Source organism: Macadamia integrifolia, chromosome 13 (assembly GCF_013358625.1).
Source record: "Macadamia integrifolia cultivar HAES 741 chromosome 13, SCU_Mint_v3, whole genome shotgun sequence".
In the NCBI taxonomy this organism is placed as follows: domain Eukaryota; kingdom Viridiplantae; phylum Streptophyta; class Magnoliopsida; order Proteales; family Proteaceae; genus Macadamia; species Macadamia integrifolia.
In genome coordinates this window covers 19,823,097-19,842,384 of record NC_056569.1, presented here as the reverse complement: position 1 = coordinate 19,842,384, position 19,288 = coordinate 19,823,097, and the positions used below count along the sequence as shown (strand labels likewise).

The window sequence follows — 19,288 nt, the reverse complement described above, 5'->3', positions numbered from 1 at the left end:
CACTTAACGCCTTAAACCTAACAGAATGGGGTTTTTAGATATAATTTTAAAAAAGTGAAGGGTCTACTAGACATTATTTTCATTTTTAGGTGTTACTCTAAGTTATTTTCAAATTTACGGGTGGTACTAGATAATTTCCCAAAAAAAAAAAAGAAAAAGAAAAAAAATTACAAGATATACCAACAAAGCTAGAGAACAACCTCCACCTTTTTTTTTTTCTAGAAGATAATGGAATTATGAAGAAAAAAGAAAATACATCCAACAAAAGGCACGAAAAAAAAAGAGGCAAGAAACCACTAAGGACGCTTTTAATCTCCACCTTCGGCATGGCCATCAACAGAGAAAGGAAGCACAACCCTAGAGGAATCGGAATCTATGCCTGCCTATAACATCATTCTTTAAATCATCTAAAACATGACTAGGAAAAGAAGTGGAGTAGTCAGATATCCCAGACTTTGAAGCCTTCTTCGCCAAAAAATCAGCCACTGTAATAGCTTCACGGAAGCATTGGGTGATTTTCCATGGAATAGTTTCTAAAAACGGAAGAGCAAACAACCATTTTTGAAGAGCAAACCACGGGATATGATGCTTTTGAACCACAGCCACCACCGCTGCCGAGTCTGACTCGATCCACAACTCCCTTGCATTCATATTCTTGGCTAACAAGATCCCTTCCATAGCAGCGGCAAACTCAGCTTCATAAATCTTCTTGATGCCCAAAAAAATACTAAAGGCATTACAAACCTGCCCATCGCTATCATGGACAATGTCCCCTGCCCTTGCACGACCTGGATTTCCCAAGAAACTCCCATCCACATTGATTTTTACCCAATTACTCAGAGGCTTGCACCAGTGCACTTCAAGGGGCGACAAAAGCTTGGGATTTTCAACATGCAGCCCCAACTTTCTGCAGCATAAAATGTCAGGGATAGCTTTAAATTCACCCTTAGAACTCCCTAAACAGAGAGTGAGCTCCTGGCGGATATATTCATAGGAGTAAACCATTTTCCTTGCTTTTCCTTCATATTGTATCCTATTTATTTCCCGCCATATGTGGGCAGCAATAATAGGAAGACCTATCAGCCAGGGGTTCTTTAAATTAGTTAATCATGCCTTGCGCTTCCACCATAAAAACACACTCAATCGACTGATGTGTAGGCCATAAAATTCCAAAAGAATTCGAGAACTTCTCCCAGAAAGCCACCGAGAATAGGCAATGAAGGAAAATATGCTCGACGCTTTCCTCAGCCTGTTCACAAAGACTACACTTGGAGGCAAGATAAATTCCCTTCTTACTAATGATTTCATCCGTAGGAAGCCTTTCATGGGCAAGACGCCATTTAAAAGTAGAAATTCTGGGAGGGAGGTCTCTGCGTCAAATCAGAGAGCTCTAATGCATAGAAGGGGAATTTCTTTTGATATCCTCCCAAGCAAAAGCTGTAGAAAAAACCCTAAAGGAGAGAGCTGCCAAATACGTAAGTCCTTAGTCTGAACATTAGGAATTTTCACCTCCTTAACAACCTTAAAAATATTTCTGAGAGTATTCGAACTAAACTCAGGGAGAGACCACTCACCATCTCTTATCAAGTCACCAACCTTGGCGTTGGTAGCAAGAGGAGGGAGGTCAGAAGACTGAATCTCTTCAAGAATAGATTTGGGATGCCACCATTTATCTTTCCAGAAATTCGAAAGGCCACCATTCCCAATAACCCATCTCTCAATCATCTCCATCGTCTTCCACACCTTGCTAATGCCCAAGGCAATAGAGGATGACCGGCAACCTTTATTGAAAGAACCATCTTTCTTAACAAATCTAGCCCTGAGGAAGGAGCTGGCAGCTGATTTTTCATGCTTGATTCTCCAAACCATTTTGCACAACATTGCCAAGTTCGAATCTCTGTCTTTTGATACCCAAACCCCCCTCCTTTGGTTTGCAGACAGAGTCCCAATTCACAGTGACTGTTTTCAAGGAATCCACTTCCCCTGTCCAAATAAAAATTTTCATCCATCTCTCCATTATCATGAGCAGAGAGGTAGGCCACCAATACACCGCAAAGCTATGTTTAGGAATGCCAAAGATAATGACCTAACCGGCTCCACTCTTCTGGCCATCGAGAGAAGCTTGCCTTTCCATCTTGCTAGCCGGCCCTTCACCCTGTCCATCACAGGCAGCAAAGCCTCCTTTTCACTCTTCCCTTAAAGATCTCTACTCTAAGATATCGAGTAGGGAAGCTATAGATGGGGATTCCCAGAGTCTCAGATATGGCCTGCTTTTGCGACAGAGCTATTTTCCCAAGGAAGAGCTTACTCTTCTCAAAACTGATGCATTGGCCAAAAAATTCCTGATATCTCATTAAAAAATATCTTAAATTTCATACGCACCTCGACGAAGCATTCGAGAAGATAAAGATATCATCAGCGAATAACATACGACTAGGGGTGGTAGTGCCTCTAGGGCCTCGAATGGGCATCAGCTTTTTCTTCTGAATCAAACTCGCCAGCCCTTTAAATAGGACCTCTTCTGCTATGATAAAAAGCATAGGGAAGATCGGGTCTCCCTATTTCAGTCCTCGCTTCACACCAAAAAAGCCCTGCGGTCCTCCATTGACAAGGCCAAATATCTTAGTTGATATCAATAATTGGTGCAGCCGTGTTACCCAAATTTCAGAAAATCCAAATCTTTGTAGCACCTGAAAAAGAAAAGGCCATGAGATAGTATCGTAAGCCTTCCTGATGTCTACTTTTAGACCAAGGCCACCCCTCTTGTGGAAGAGAACATCAGGTTCGCCAGCTCAGATGCCACGCTAATGTTGTCATGAATCAGCTTCCCCTTCTGAAAAGCGCCCTGTTCTTCCGAAATAAGACTGGGAAGCAGATTCTCTAAGCGCATGACCATCACCTTCGCAATAATTTTGCAGAAGAAATTTCCCATGCACAGAGAATGGAATTTATCCAAGGACACCACACCGTCCTCTTTTGGAATCAGGACAAGGAAGTTATTATTAACTCCCCTGGGCATACAGCTAGTACTGAAGAAAAATCTCACCGCACTGCACACATCCTTTTCCACAATATTCCAACATTTCCTGTAAAAGGCAGCATAGAAGCCATTTCGGCTAGGCGAGCTATTAGGATCTAATTCCCACACTGCCTTATTAATCTTTGCATTTCCAGGAAGAGAGTCAAGATGGTATAAATCGTCCTGCTGAAGAACCATCGGGATGCTGTCCAAAAGTTCTACATAATCCACTATAGGACTAACTCCTTGAAATCTCTCATAGAAATCCACAATATAGTCACCCAACTGGTTTTGTCCTTCAACGATCGATCCATCCTGCTTTTTGAGAGCTCTAATAGTATTTTTATTTCTTTGCATTTTTGCAGATAAATGAAAGAATTTAGAGATTTCTGTCCCCATACTTCATCCACATGATTCTCACCTTTTCAACCCATAGTCTTTCATGATTATCTAGAACCTTGACTAGGGCCGTTTTAGCATCGGCCTCCCTCGCGAACAATTGGTCAGTCATCCCATTGCAATCAATCTCCTCCTGTACCTGGGCAAGAATTTGCTTTGCCTCATCTAGAGCTTTGTCAAAGTGAGGAAATGCTGATCGGGCCCAGCTCTAAAGCACCCCTTTCAGCCACTTAAGCTTGGTCATGAGAGTGAAGATGGGTGACCCTGGAACCCATTCAGCCTAGGACTCAGCAACAACCTTCTAAAAATCCACATGGTCCATCCAAAATTAGTTGAAACGAAAGGGGTAATTGGGGGGGCGATGGTTGATATTTGAAACCACAAGCAAGGGGGTGTGATCATATGCAAATCAAGGAAGAACTTATTGAGAACAGTCCTGAAAACAAGAAATCCACTCTTCGTTACAAAAGCTTCTATCTAGAACAGCGCAAACATTACCTCTGCACCAATTATTAGACCAGGTGAACTTCCTGCCCATAGAAGGCACTTGAGTCAAAAGGCAAGCGTCGACCATGGCGCCAAACTCCGTTGCCGATCCCAGATTGAAATTCCCTGGGCCACGTTTCTCATGAGACTGCAAACAAGCATTAAAGTCCCCAATAACAGTCCATGGAGTGGGAGCTTGGGGAGAATCACCAACCAAGTTCAACCATAATGTCCTTCTTCCAGTTCTAAAGCTGCTTGCATGAACAAAAGAGACCTGAATCTTATGCAATCCCCAGTCCAAAGCAATTGTGACATGTTGCTCAGATTCAAACATAGATACAAGAATATTTAAATTTCTTCTCCACAAAATCCACAAATTTGGACATTTATCAGCTCAATTATTGTGAATAAAATCACCATAAAAACCCAATTTATTAAAGAATAAATAAGGGAAAGCACTCACATCCACCATTGGCTCCGCGATGCACAGAAGGTCTAGATCCTTCTGCATAATCAACCCACACAAGGTACATTTTTTGAACGCCTTCTTCATTCCTCTAATTTTCCAGAAGAGGATCTTCATAAATCACATCTTGGGGACGGCCTGACAATCAAACTTTGAAGTTTGCCCCGTCACAGCGACGCCTTTCTCAATTTGTCTAGCCTCACCCTCCACACGGCTGATTGCACTGTCATATGCTACCACCTCTTGGTGTTGGATTACCACCCTTCCTCCCACAATCTGTGACTGAGATAAGCTCGACACAACATTCTCAGGGCCACCCCATTCCTGTCCTCGCCCTACTCTACCAGTTCGAGCCTGCCCGCAGCCCCCGTGGCCACCAGTGTAAACTACTTTCTTGCGGGGCCGGAGCGTGAGAGCCAAAGGGGCCCTATCAACAGTAGCTGCTACACCCTGGTGCTCAACCTCAGCGTCTTCATGCACATTCTCCTCCCTGGAGTCCTGAGAGTCTTTCTTAGATAGGTAATTGTCATAGTCCGATGGACTTGACCCGTATCCACTTTCACCCAGCGGATTGTCAATCATCATGGGGTCCTGGTCAACCTTTCCATGGGAAAAATCGGTAGGGGGTTGAAGTCCCACTGGCCATTGGCTGAGCTGGCCCTAGAGCTATTGTCATCAGCCGAATCCTCCCCATTAATCTCCTTCTCACCGATTTGGTTAGGAATAATTCCAAATCCGCTTGGAATATTCTCTTCCATATTCAAGTTATCGCCCAAGGGTATGACAATATCAAGATTCCCATTAACGTTGGGAGAAATTGAATTCCTTAAAACAGGTGACCTAATTAAGGAATGAGATCCTTCCCTTGGATGGGAAGAAATCTTTCCAGAATTAGGCGCCACATGCACTGGAGCTCCTCCCTTACGGCGGCCATCATGCCGAGCAACACCATCTTCCTCGCAGTACACCGCTCCAGGGGTGGATCCCTCACGGTGTCTCTCCTCCCTAGCTTCTTCCTCTTTCCATTGTCTGCAGGAATGCACAGAGTGTCCCACCTTCTTGCAAAAACTGCATCTGGGCATGCCATCTTCATAGATAATGATTTGCTTGAACCAAAAGCCCTCGCCTGTTCCTAGCTTACTCCTCTCTACTTGAATTTCATCAGTTCTACCTGCTCACAGTTCAATCTCCACCTGAACCCAAGTGAAGGAGCCCATAGCAGCAGATCGAGTGCATCTATCCAATGCAATCGGTCTCCTAGCAGCCTTAGCCATGGTCAAAAGGATCTTCTCATGCCAATATTCAAGAGGCAGATCAGGAAATCTAATCCAAACGAGCTTAGTGGTGACATCCTTCACGTGGCATCAAAATCAGGCTTCCATCGTTGGAACCTAATCACTTGGCTAGCAACTCGTGTCAGGCTATGTCGCCACATCACAGCCATGTCGCCCTCTCTTTCAAATTGAAAGAGGATATAACCCTTTCCCATTGGAGCCATTTTCACATCGCCTTTGAGGTTCCAGGTCTCACGTGTTTCCTTACAGATATCATCCATAGAGATGTGTCTGAAGTTTGCTCTATCAATCAAGGCAAACCTGAAACACTGAAGTCTTTCCTCATAGGCATCTTGAGGAACTATGATCTTAGTATCAGCACCAGCATGAATCGGATCAGGCAGGCTATCCATGTCTGGTAGGGTTTTCCCCACTATAGATGAATAGGAGCGCCTCGTCTCTTCTCTGTTGGTTCCCTCCGGTAGATCCACATCAGCCATATCCTTACCATCGTCTTCCCCATGCACAGAAATCCCAGGCAGTGTATCTCCCTCCTTCCCCCTTGTAGAAATCCCGGTAGATCCACATCAGCCATATCCTTGCCATCGTCTTCCCCATGCACAGAAATCCCAGGCAGCGTATCTCCCTCCTTCCCCCTTGTAGAATCAGGTTTCAAAAAATTGGTGATCAAGGCCTCGATCAGGAGGCCTGCGACCCTTAGGGTCGTGGCCATTGCCAGCATTCAGAATCACCTCTCCAGAGCTTCTCTCTCCTCCCATCTCTCCATACCTGAACAACCTCCACCTATGGCAATACCATAAGCAGAGTGAGCTAACTAGCAAGAACAACATAGAACACCTAGAATAAAGAAATGGAATCTAGGTCTCTGATTATGTTGCACTTTCCAAACATCACAGATGCTGAAAGAAAATCTTCATTGGTTCGATGAAATTGCACCTCACCAGACTTTAAAGTCTGGCCAGCAGATTGAGCACTCTTAGGATGATTCTCTTCATCTTCCTCTTTATTATCTGCGGCAACTACCAAAGCATCTATCGCTGTCACCTCTTGGAGAGTTTGAAAAGAAGAGGAAGCCATCACCATCTGCTCCTTTGACTTTTTTCCAGTCTGAGATAAAGCTAGGTTAACCACTCGACCACCCTTGATGTTGATTCTCCTACCTCTACGATTTTTGAGATGACCACAAACTACAGACCAAGCACCTATTCCTGCATCATGCTCTTGGACTTCACCACTTCTCTCCACCTGTTCATCAAAGTTTCTCATAGATTTTGGCCAAGGACGCAAAACTCTTTCGAAGTAGTGAAGAAAATTCATTCGACTCCTCTCCCGATCCCCCATTTTCTTCTTCCACAATCGAACCTTCTTCCGAACCCTCTTCAGACTCACTCACCACTTCCTGCAAGTCATGTTCTAACCCCTCCTCCTCTGACCCAGACTCTTCACCATATTTAAAGTTCACATCCGACCCATCTCTCAATCATCTAGGATCCATCTCTGCCATCGGGTTGTCCACCATCAAGAGAGAATGAGTTCTTTGCCTACCGAAGGAAACAAATTCTTTAGCGAAAAACAAACAAACCACTATCCAGCACATTTACATCGACATACCCAGAGATTTTTCATTGCTGCAATAAGTTATCTCTTGTAAATTGAAAAGAAGGCCTTCAACCAATAAAGTGGCCGATCAAGCTTTTTCCATTTCTCCATTTCTTCTTTAACCATATTTGCAGGACATTGAGCAACCATGTTTCCATTGATAAAAGCTGGTTCAAAATATATTTCAGATTCATACCCTCCTTCCTTTTTAGGCACACCTAATTCACCAAATCAGAAAATTTGCATTGTTCTCTCTTTCCTCCTTTTTCTCGCTCTCCTCATTGAGAAAAAAGGAGATTAAGTTCAGTTTACACTTTTCAATAGCATGGTCCATGTACTGTCTTTTTCACTTTACAGTTCATTGCACACCAAAAGATAATTTCTTAAGCTTCAAAAGGAGAGGGAAAATGACACAATTGATATATTTCATTGAAAAATATATTGTAACATCATTAATGAGAGCAATGACCCTGGATTATTAGGGAGTTTTCCCTTCCTAAAATTGCTTGTCTCTTTTGTCATGTAAATTTTTTATCTGAACATTGAGTCAGAGGATAGTGCTTGAGGGTTCGAACGGAATGTTTTAGAATTATTGATCTATTAGGCATTAAATCAAGTTGTTTTTTTTTGTAATAATAAATAAAGAACGATTTTTTTTTTCGAAAGAAGGAACAAAAGAAGGAAGAGGACAAGGAAATTTTTTTTTTTACCACAAGATTTTCTAGAAGTATCTTCTAAATTTTTGACTATAGAGAACAGTTCAAAAAACCAAGTTTTCTGACAAACTCGCCTTTCAAAAAAAACTTGATGACTCAGCCGGGTCAAATCTAGTTAGGGCGAGTCATTTTTTTTTAAAATAATATATATAATTATTAAAAAAAAAAATTATATAAAATAGAAAAAATGAGAGAATATCATATCATTGAATTTTGAGCTTCTAGCATTATAAATATATTCAATAATATGTGAACCGAGTGAACTAATAAACCATTTTGATAATATTTTAATAAACGATTGGACTTGTTGAGTTTATGGTGACTCTTGGATAAAAAGACCTATACTTATTTGACTAAGACTAGTCATGACCGAGTCATATCAATTTTTACCTTGGCCGAGTCTACATGATTCTTGACAAGGTTTTCCAAAATTTTGACTCGGCTCAGAGGACTTTCCTTAGTAAAAACATGGTTTTTCCAACTATGCCGTGGAGTGTACAAGTTCTATTCTAGAGCTTATACAAAACCATGGTTCACTAGATTTCAATTCAGTCTAGATAGTTAGGACCATAATTTAATAAAATGATTGTTAGACACATTAGTTGTGATGTAGCTCTCTTTCTTTTTTTTGCTAAAAGATCAATATTACTAAAAGGAGGCAAGAAAAAAACAGAAAGCAACACAGCAAACCAGAAACAACCAACTAAAAACCAAGGCACCCTCTTCCCACCTTCGGCATTGCCATTAGCAGGAGGAGAAGAACTTGGAATTAACGGAATCTATGTAATACCCCACTCCCTATTTCCGATTAACATGCTTATAATAGTGTGTTTATATATATATATATATATATATACATCAATGCCATTAATGGAAACAAACAAGATAGTAGTTGGGATGGTTTGACAATAGGAGAAAAGAGATAAAAGGGAATTAATGTGAGAGACTTTTGGGATGGATTGATCATCTACATGGAGCTTGTTTGCCTAGGGATCTGGTTGGGCCAAAACATGCATATATATATATATATATATGTAAGGAATAAAATATTTATGAAAGATATTTATTCTTTTCACAAAATGAGGGGCATGTTTATTGTGTCAGTGGAGAAAAGAGTTAAGAGGGAGGTAGGCTACTAGGGTGGCTATGACTTCCTCAAATTCCGGTAAAGAAAGTGGAAGAAAGGAGGAGGAGATAAGGACTCCAACGATTTTTAGTGGAGGAAGAGCCTCGCAACTAAAAATTCAGAAAAGAAAGAGGAAGTAGAGGTAAGGTTTTTAGCTTTCCAAAACTTGTTCTTCCATGGTTACATAAGTTTTAAAAGAAAGAAATGGAGAGAGAGAAGTGAGTTGGGAGAGGGAGCTGCTGCCAAGGCCAGGTTATAACCCAACCTCACGGCCTGCTATTGCCCAGCTGAGCTCCTGGCTTTTCCTCCTCTATTTTGATATTTTAAAATCAACTTTTTTTTGCATATTTATGGAAAAGAGTTCAGTAGCTATAGTTAGAATCCCACTGTATTTGAATTTCTTAAAAGACATCCGATTGGGTTCAAAAGAGAACCTACATTAAGAAAATTGAAATATACATGGAACCTAGGATACCGAAGCTGATTTGGTTAAATTAGAAGTCTACCAAGAGATCAGATCTAATGGAAAAGAGTAATAAGAAAGAGGAAAAGGAAAATTGACGGCTACATAGATATAAAATGATTGTGTAACATGGGCCCTACTAGTATGGATTTGTCATAACCATTAGAGAACATAGTGGGTCATGACTTGATAAGTTAATTTACCCACTATTTTAGTCTTTATATATTGATTAAAGTACTACTAAGAGTTGATTATGTACCATGGACTACTGTATAATATGAAAGTTCAATCATTAGAGGAATTCTTGAATTCCAAGAATATGTAGTTAGCCTAGACACGCTTTACCAAAACAACCATAGCTTCTTTTATAAAATAGTAAATGATGTGCAGTCTTTTTTGTAAGAAAATAGACTCACAGACCTTTCTATCCATATAGTGCACGGATTGTAGTTCTTTAGGAATTGGTTCAGTTTTGACAGTAAAGTTACCCCAAAATAGAGGACTCCAATTACTATTTTCAGCTTCAGCCCTTTGGCTTAGTCTTGTGGACCTAGTTTGGGTCGTTAGGCCATTTAGAAATGCTCCCGCATCAATTGGGGATTAAGAGACCTATGTAAGAGCATAAGTATATGTTTTGGTTGGATGTTGAGTTTAAAGTTTTTAAAAGGATCAAGTCCGGCAGTCGATAGCATATATAACAAAGTGAACGCTTAATTTTAGGAGTGATTACATTCTTCAGTTATTAAGTTTGAAGTAATAAACAGTAATATTATGAGGAAAGAAAGACATTCTTATGTAGGTGATACAATCGGCAGAGAACATTAGCAGAAAATGGTTCTCACAGCAATTTTGGGCATCATCTACAGGTGAGGGGAATTCGGCCATATCCTTTCATGTTTTGCCATTTACAGTATATATATGTATGTCATTGCCTCCAATATCTCTTTTACGTCTTTGTATGTATCAAAATATTGTTTTCATGATTTGTGACAAGTATGAGACATGATAGACATAAGATAAAAGTAAAGCATAAAATGGATCGAAGCTAAGGGTCTATCAAAGTCCTTTTTAACAAAGGAATTGGGAAGGATAATGAGGTCCTTCAATGTCCACCTTGCTGGTATAGGACAGTCAAGGGAGGACCACTAAGAGCTCCATCAATATCCCGCTCTACCCAATTGTTGAAATTGACAGTGACAATTGGACGCTAAATTTGGTAAAGTAAAAAAAAAAAAAAAAAAGGGTTAAAAGATGCACTAAGACATGACCTAGATCCTTTGAGCTAAAGAGCAAGAAGAGGGTGAGGCGTTGAGAGAGGAGTATGTGGGATGAATTCTCAAGACACAACCCAGATTCTTTGAACTCAAGAGCAAGAAAAAGGCGAGGTGTTAAGGGAAGACATCCTACCCTAAAGTAAGAAAATAAAAGTAAGGATATGAAAAAGAGTAAGAAAGAAAAGATAGGTTAAAGAGGGATAAGTATAATGTTGAATTTTTGATAATGATTTGATCTTGAATGCAATGCATATCAGTATATGTATGATCAGATATGTTATATTTTTAGATTTATGCATTCACAAAAGTAACATGTGATTTGTGTGGTGTTTCTTTAGTCATACATGCTCTACTCCATCATGTGATTGTGTTTTTCTTACTGAGCTAGTTGAGCTTACCCCCATGATATATACCTATTTTACAGAGCTACAACATGTGCCATGTCATTGTGCGCAGTGTGTATTTGTTGATAAAGGTGTTAATATTCCTCCACCTGAGGAATAATATGAAGAAATAAATATTTCAGACTTTGTTACACTTCTTGAAAGAATGCTGTAATAACTTTATAATGGATTACAATACGTTTCATGTATTTGGTGGGTATAGACATGTTAAGACTTTCAATGTGTAATGAAGTTATAAGTATGACTTAACTTCTGCTATAATAATTTTGATATCTTTCAGATTAGTTCCCTACGTATGTGTTTAGGTAAGAGAATTGGAAGATTATGCCGTTATTTAATGGTGGCCCACAAGGGCGTGCACCTATATTTCACCCAGATTTGGGGGCTTTATAAACAATCTTTCTTATTGCTGCTGGAGATATCAGTACATATAACTGCTTGAAAAATACAAGCTTTGATACTAACTTGACATTGATTGGAACTAACTTGGAAAAATCAAATAAATCTCCTAGCATTGCTTTGACCACAAAGGAATGATTTCACTCCAAACATTCATATTAACTAAAATTAAACACTACAAACATGATAGTTTGATCAGTCAGTGATTTACTAGCAAAACATTAAATAACTCAAGAAGCCATCTAGCTTGAGTTCTATGCATCAACCAATTGCAACTATCACAGTTGTTTACGCATACTTTCATTTCTTTGTATTCTTTTGCCAAAGCTTGTTACAATCCTTGCAAGATCCCTCAGACCTTTGGTATCAACATTTGCCTTCTGATATCATACCAGAACTCAAAGCAGCAGAATGAAATTGAGAATTAAAGAGAAATATGAAAGCTCATCCACTATGATAATTAGATGGTTTAAAACAATTTGATTCTTCACATTATAATTTCATTGCTTGGAAAGCCCTCTCCAACTCTCTCCCTGCTCAGGAGGTTTTACACTAGAGGCATATCCCCTCCCCCTTTCATATTGCTTTCGTTAGGATGTTTACAAGGATATTCATCATCTTTTGGAATCGAGCTTAAGTATGAATAGAGATTAATCAAAAGGAAATTCAATAGGAAGATATGAAGTGACTTCCTTCAAAAGCGAGTGTTATGTGCAATCATTTACGATATCTCGATAGGAAGAAATTTTAGAAATTGGGCTAGAAAGTCAAAATCCTTTACTCGGATCTTAGATGTGATTTCCTTATTTTGTTCCAAAAACATTCTAAAGCTTATGATTGTATAATCAAACCTACGATGGAAGTTCGCACAATCAAACTTTTTAGATAAAAATAAATAAATAAATAAATAAATAATAAAAAATAGAACCACAGTCAAACTGGATCCATTAAGGCCCTAAACCAATATACATGAGATGATATGATATGATATAATATAATTTAATTGGATATAGATCTGGATATACCCAAAACATAATCAAACAATGGCAATTAGAGAAGGAGACAACTTTGGTCATACCATGCATGAACTATGCATAATCTCCACATGAAAAAGGTGAAAAGCTCAGAGTCTCTTATAAAATATTATTTATCAGCAAACACAAATTTTGAGAATACACGTGCCATCTATCGAATCCTTTTGAATCAGCAGAAGTTACTTCCCATGTGTATGGCACGTGCCTTATGATTTGTTTTGAATGGTTTGTGATCCATATAGAAGATTAAAAATGGGAATATATCTAGTCACTTGTTGACCGTACACCAGGTATTTGTCTTTTTTGGTTTTTTACATTTTTGCCCAAACTTTTACAGATAGGAAAAAAAAAAAAAATCATTCCTCCTATTATTTATTTTTTTATTTTGACTAAGTTTTTGGTAGGTCATAGTTATCCATTCACCGTGGCCATTGGTTGATGACATTCGCTTTTAGATCATCCCATCATTCGGTCATCCATGAAAAAAACTTTATTTTTTTATTTTATTTTTTGATAATTACTTTTACACTAATTACCTACAGTTTATAAGAAAAAAAAAAAACTTAATGTCATTACTTTGATTGCAATTATGTTAAATTTCTCCAGTTTGGTAAGAAACAACAAAGTCTTCCTATATTAATTAGAAAAAAAAAATTCCTATATTACTAAAAGGAAAAAAGAAAAAAAAAGAAAAAGAAAAAAAAAAAGTTTTACTAGACAAAATATGGCGTGGTGATGAGGACGTCATATATAATAAAGAGTCTACAACCTACTGATATAAAAAAATAGTCCATGAACCCTTGGACATATGTAAGGGTCAAATTAAATCTCTTTTTCTCTTTGTTCATTCATTTTTAATTGGGAGGAAGTTATGTATGTAGTCACTTTCTTGGAATTAGTGGTGCAATCGATGAGAATGTTAGAATGAGAGGGGTATATGAGACTTTTTCAAGGGGAAGAGGAGAGAGAGAGAGAGAGAGAGGTATACCGACGGCATAGCTAGTCTTTTCCTTTTTTGTTTTTTTTTTTTTTTTTTTCTCATTCTTTTTTGTTAAACTAAAGTTTGCAGTAATAGCATAAGATAAATATGTTGATAATGTTGCATTCTGTTTCAACATTAGCAAGTGCACTTGTTTATATGATTGGCTAGAATGGGTTCAAATCTCACCAACACATGTCATTGTTTCCATTTTGTTGTATCAAATTTGAGTTAAAATAGACACTATCATCATCAAAATAAAATATAACAAAGGAGAAAAGATTCACAAAGTATTTGTGTGTGAGTTCTTTCCCATGTTTTCACCAAAAAGTGAGGATCTCACATTATTTTTTATTTTATTTATTTGAAAATGTAGGATCCACATGGATTAATACTTTTGCAAAACACTAATGGGTGATATCGTGCAGATTCCTTCTTATACTAGCAATGTGACAAACCTTCTCCCTAAAATAAAATATGAAAAATCTTAATTCAATAAAAAAATTTTAAACCATTAAAAATATGAGGGAAAATATGCAATATATGTTGTAAATCATTTGATTTAAATATGATCCTACGTTTTCATGTTCCTTGTATATGGTATTTAATGCCCCCAAATTGGCCTACATGATATTTGTGGAAAAGATTAGGTGCAAGACTACTTTCTCTATGCACATTTTTTTTCACCGAACCAAAAAGATTGTTGTGTTTTCTTTTTTCTCCTTTTACTTGCTCACCTTGAGAAAAAGGAGATGAAGCACATTAATGCTTCTCAATAACACAGTCCACCTTTGTCTTTTTCACATGATTATACATTGCAAACAAAAAGACAATCTCTCAACTCCCAAAAGGGGAGAAAAAACACATATTGATAGACAACAAAAAATAAATACACAGTTGATATATTTTATTGTTATTATTATTATTATTTTGGAAAATTATTAGTGTAACAAGGGTTGGTTATACTTGATAAAATAATAAAAGCGTAAAACTACGAAATTATAATGAACAATTTTATTGAAAGATGAATTAATTGGAGAAAAACTAAACATTTCATTTTTTATAAATTAAAATCATAAGATATATTCATAATTGAAATTCTAGAAGCATTTTTGTCATTTCATCTTATTTCTTAAATCTGCTTTACTCATTTGCTTTAATTGAGATATGGATTGAACTATTTGTTAATACCGTTTCATACATACAATATCCAGCCAGTATGGATATAGGCACAGCCAATATCCAAAGCGTTTCATATATGTTTTTTTCCAAATTTCAAATTTCCAAGTCATTGAAGACTGGGCTACGATTTCCATTTTGCTCTATTTTTATTTTTTTTCTTTTCTAGGGTTTGCAAGAAGGAAACGGGAGGTTTGGGTGAGTTTGTAGGTTTTATTTAGGGTAATTTACAACTCCACCCTCTAGAGAATGCCACTATTATAAGAACACTTACCCTGTTTCATCAAATTAGACTCAGACCCCCTACCGTTAGTCACCGTTAAGTCAAGAGTTAAAATGACCATTATACACTTTTCACACTAAAACTCATTTTAGCCCAATTCCTCTTCACCCCTACCTATGCTCACCTTACTAACTGAACATCTTCATCCCTCCAATCACCTCCACCTGTCCCATTCTTCCCATCTCTCTTTACCTGTCACCATTTCAACATCAAAAAAGGGGCACTTAAGTCATTCTACATTATCCACCATTGCCCTTTCCTCCTACTTTGTCTGAACAGGAAGAGGACTTGCAGAAGCAAGAAATTTATTTATGCTCCATAACGAATATGACGAACTCTCGATGAATCGCTGGATTTTAGCTTAGATTTAAAGAGAAAGAATAGAAGCGAAGGGAGAAATTAATTTAAATCAAACCTTAGAAAACGAATAGAAGCATTTCAGTCTAAAGTGGAGATTCGAAAAGAGATAAGAAAGGGACTATAAAACCAGACGTTGGTAAAACCAACTCACTGCCCACATACTTCAACCACGCGGCCAGTACAAGACAACACCGACTGCGGTCAAGGTTTTTCCCGCAGGCCTCATTCACACTGTCGAATAGCTCAGCTGAGAGGTCTAGACGACAGGTTTGTGTTTGTGCCTAGACTGGAAATGCCGGAATTGTGTTTGGACTAGAGAAATGTCGAGGCTTTAAAAGGTTGTTGGGGGCCACCGTCGGAATCGAAAACGGAATTTCAGGAATGGAATAACAAAAGAGAGATGACAGAACGACGAGAACTATGGTTGTTTCAAAAACCAAGACACACGATTGACCATATCAGAGGGGTTTCTCCTAGTCGCCGTGAGGTCCGATTGGCTGTGGTCCAAAAATTACGATTTGGAAGAAAGTAAATTAGGTCTTGGAATGGGTCCAAATCCATCGATTTAGATGAAAGAAATACTAATTTATTACAAGGGTATATAGGTATTTTATATTAAATAAGGGTATTATGGTATTTAAAATAAAATATAGTTGCTGACATCAGCATATAAGGTATATTCCTTAATAGTGACTGACGGTAGGGGGTCTGAGTCTAATTTGGTAAAACAGAGGGGGTGTTCTTATAATTGTGACATTCTCCAGGGGATGGTGCCTTAAATTACCCTTTTATTTATATTATCAATAAGTATCATCCCTAGTTAATGCCTGCTTTAATTGTTCATTGATGTAGTTTGAGAGATGGTTAGCATACCAGTAGTTAATGCTTCACTTAAATAAAGTTTCAGTATTGTTTTGTAGTTTTTTTAGATAACAGGGGTCTGCTATCGAATTGCTAGTTAATGCTACTTTTAGGTGCTCTTTAGGTGCAATTTGGGAGTAAGATACTGAACCCAATAAAAACCAGTAAAAGGGTGAGCTGAGAACATAGGTTGGTGTTATCGAGTTGTGTTTGTTTAAATCCATGGTTCATGACGTTGGCCCATACATATCGGTATCATTGGTACCTGATATTGATACGATATCAATAATAGTGTTGTGTATTACTGAACTAATCAATGAGGAATTTGATAAAGAAAGCGAAGAAAGGGGGAGAGCTCGGCTTGTTTAATAAAGCCTGACCTATTTAATAAACATGTCGATTTGGCCCAGCACGGCTTGTTTAACACATGTGTGGGTCTTGAGCTCAGTTTGTTTAATAAACGTGTCGGTCTTAAGCTTGGCCCATTTAATAAACATGTCGTTCTTGAGTCCACCCCATTTACCAATTGGGTGTTCATGCTGCAGGGGTGTGAATTGATGGGGTACCTGACTGAGCCAACCTATAGGAGCTTCCTAATTTACCCAGAAGCCCAAATCATGGCTGATATGTTAGTTGACCCTATTTGAGTCATCAAGTTTTAAACTTAGAAGCTCAAATTGCGAGCATATGTTTCTCTATTATAATGTGGATCAATTATGGTCAAATTTAATGAAACTTAGGAATATTAATGTGCAGTTTTGACTTCTTTATCAAATGTTTGGAAATTAGGTCCAATGATAGAGATTTTGATGAAATTTGGATAATTTTGTTATATTTTTCAATCGTGATTATATTGTTAAAAAATGGGATACCATGATTATTTAGGGCATACTAGTGATATTTTAAATTTGAAGGGAGTGCCTCAATGACAAAACCATAGTGTAACTTGACACTTTCATTTAATTGCTCCTTGTCTTATTCCCAAAAGCATTTGATGAAGTTTTTTTTCCAGGAAAATCAATTATTCCACATATGAACTGCATTATATGACTATCAATTTTTTGAAAACCATGTTTTACCTCTATATCAAGTATTGTATTAGATAACTTTTAGAATAAAACAGAGGGGGGGGGGGGGGGAAAAAGTGAGGTCACAAGTCTATTGACACCTTAGGGGAGGGGATGGGTATTTTCTCTCTTTCTTTAGTTATCGAGTTGAGATGACATACAATATGTAAAAATGATAATAATTCTCTAGTAGATGAGCGTAAGCGAGAGAGAGAGATCTTCACACAAGGATCAGATGATCCAATTTATTTCACAAAGGGCCCTTTTATAGGGTCGGGATTACATGAGAAACAGTATTACATTGGATCCCAATATGTGGGCCATAAGACTCGAGACACGAGAAGATAAAAAGATAATGCACACACACTGACTCATAATACACATGGTCCCTACTGACACATCACTCGAGGAGATAATAAGTCTCCTAAGGACAAAGGACAAAATATTACAAACTTTAACAAAACCCAAGAAGATAAAATCCATCATAAGTGTGGGACCAACCATTAACTGCTATCAGTGCTGTCAGAACTATTGGCTATGTACCAATTGGCGGTATCTATTAACCAGTCATTGTGAGCATCAAGTAACTCGCCAATACGTGAATCTATGAGTCTGCCAGTTTGGTGAAGTTCCCATGCATTATTAAGTCAGAGGAGAAGTGGGGTCGGAACCTGAGTGTGGAGAACATCATTAGCGACGCACATGGTTGCCAAAAAGGATCTCCATTCATTCCGATGCTGGACGCGGTTGGTGTAGAGTTCATAGGTTCTGATGGGTAATATATGGAAATCAGAAGTGTAATGGATGTAATGGCAGGGTTGCTGCTGGTGGTCAAAGGTTTGATGCATAAGAGGAGGCTGGTGGAAAAGGATGGTAATATAGTGTGGATTTGGGTCATCTTCATATGGAAGGTGAGAGGATAAAAGGTGAAACCAGTGAGGTATAGGAGCAAAGAGTTGTAGAAAGTGGAGGATTGTGAGGTTAGGTCGAGAACATCCTGGAGTGGGAAACATCCAGCGAGTGGTAAACCAGTGGATGGTGCTTAAAGGGAGGCTTAAAGCAATAGTGTAGGCTGAACAGAGGTGCCAAAAGATACATTTGGAAATGAGAGGGAGGTCTTGGAGTTCTTGTAAAGTGGTAAAAGAGAAAAGGGTAAGATATGGATAACCAGGGTGAAAAGAACTTCCTGGTAAGACTAATCCTTCACGTCGAAGGGCGATCATGAGAAGTTGGATGACTGTAGTCTTACTATAAGAAATGACTTTTCTAAGGGTAAGATCTTGGATGATTTTTGGGGGAAGGCCTGGAGGAAGGGAACAACAGAGGTTATGACCAGGTGGTGGCGTCTGCGAAGTAGAGGCGCCAGAGGTTATTGGGAAAAGTAATGGTATGATGGCAAAGGTTGAGGTAGGTCGGGAGAGAAATTTTGCCAATATATTTTCGTTTCCTTTTATGTGTTTAACATCAAAAGACCATTGGGAGAACGACTGAGCCCAGCGGAGAAGTTGTGCATGAGGGAGGATCTTCTGTCGAAATTCAAGCATGCGTGGGAAACTGGACATGTCGAGTTCAACGAGGAACTGATAACCAAGTAGATGAAATTGGAATTTTTCTATGCCACGCTTGATTGCTAGTATTTTTTTGAAAGTAGAATGATAATGGGCCTTTAAAGGCTTGAAAGCTCCACTCTTGTATCCACAAATAGTTTTGTAGTGTTGGGAGTCTGTTCTTCAAGAAGGACTGCACCCCAATGAGTATCACTGGCATCTGTTTGTAAAATTCTTTTTCCAGTGGATGGAATCTGAAGAGTGGGGAGGTTCTCAGAAAGCTTCTTTAAAGTTTGTACACCTGATGTGTGAGCAGTAGACCATGGAGGAGC

The 19,288-nt window shown here is 38.5% G+C and overlaps 2 protein-coding genes across 2 annotated transcripts; both read right to left on the bottom strand.

Moving 5' to 3' along the window:
• Nucleotides 1-357: 357 nt before the first annotated feature.
• On the bottom strand, nucleotides 358-1,869 carry LOC122059083. The gene is made up of 2 exons (XM_042621780.1): nucleotides 1,575-1,869; nucleotides 358-1,076 (listed from the first exon to the last, which is right to left on the bottom strand). The coding sequence occupies exons 1-2, from the start codon at nucleotides 1,867-1,869 to the stop codon at nucleotides 358-360; spliced, it is 1,014 nt and encodes a 337-aa protein (XP_042477714.1).
• An 874-nt stretch (nucleotides 1,870-2,743) lies between these two features.
• LOC122059082 lies at nucleotides 2,744-3,418 on the bottom strand. Its single transcript, XM_042621779.1, has one exon. The coding sequence runs from the start codon at nucleotides 3,416-3,418 to the stop codon at nucleotides 2,744-2,746; it is 675 nt and encodes a 224-aa protein (XP_042477713.1).
• Between the last annotated feature and the right edge of the window lie 15,870 nt (nucleotides 3,419-19,288).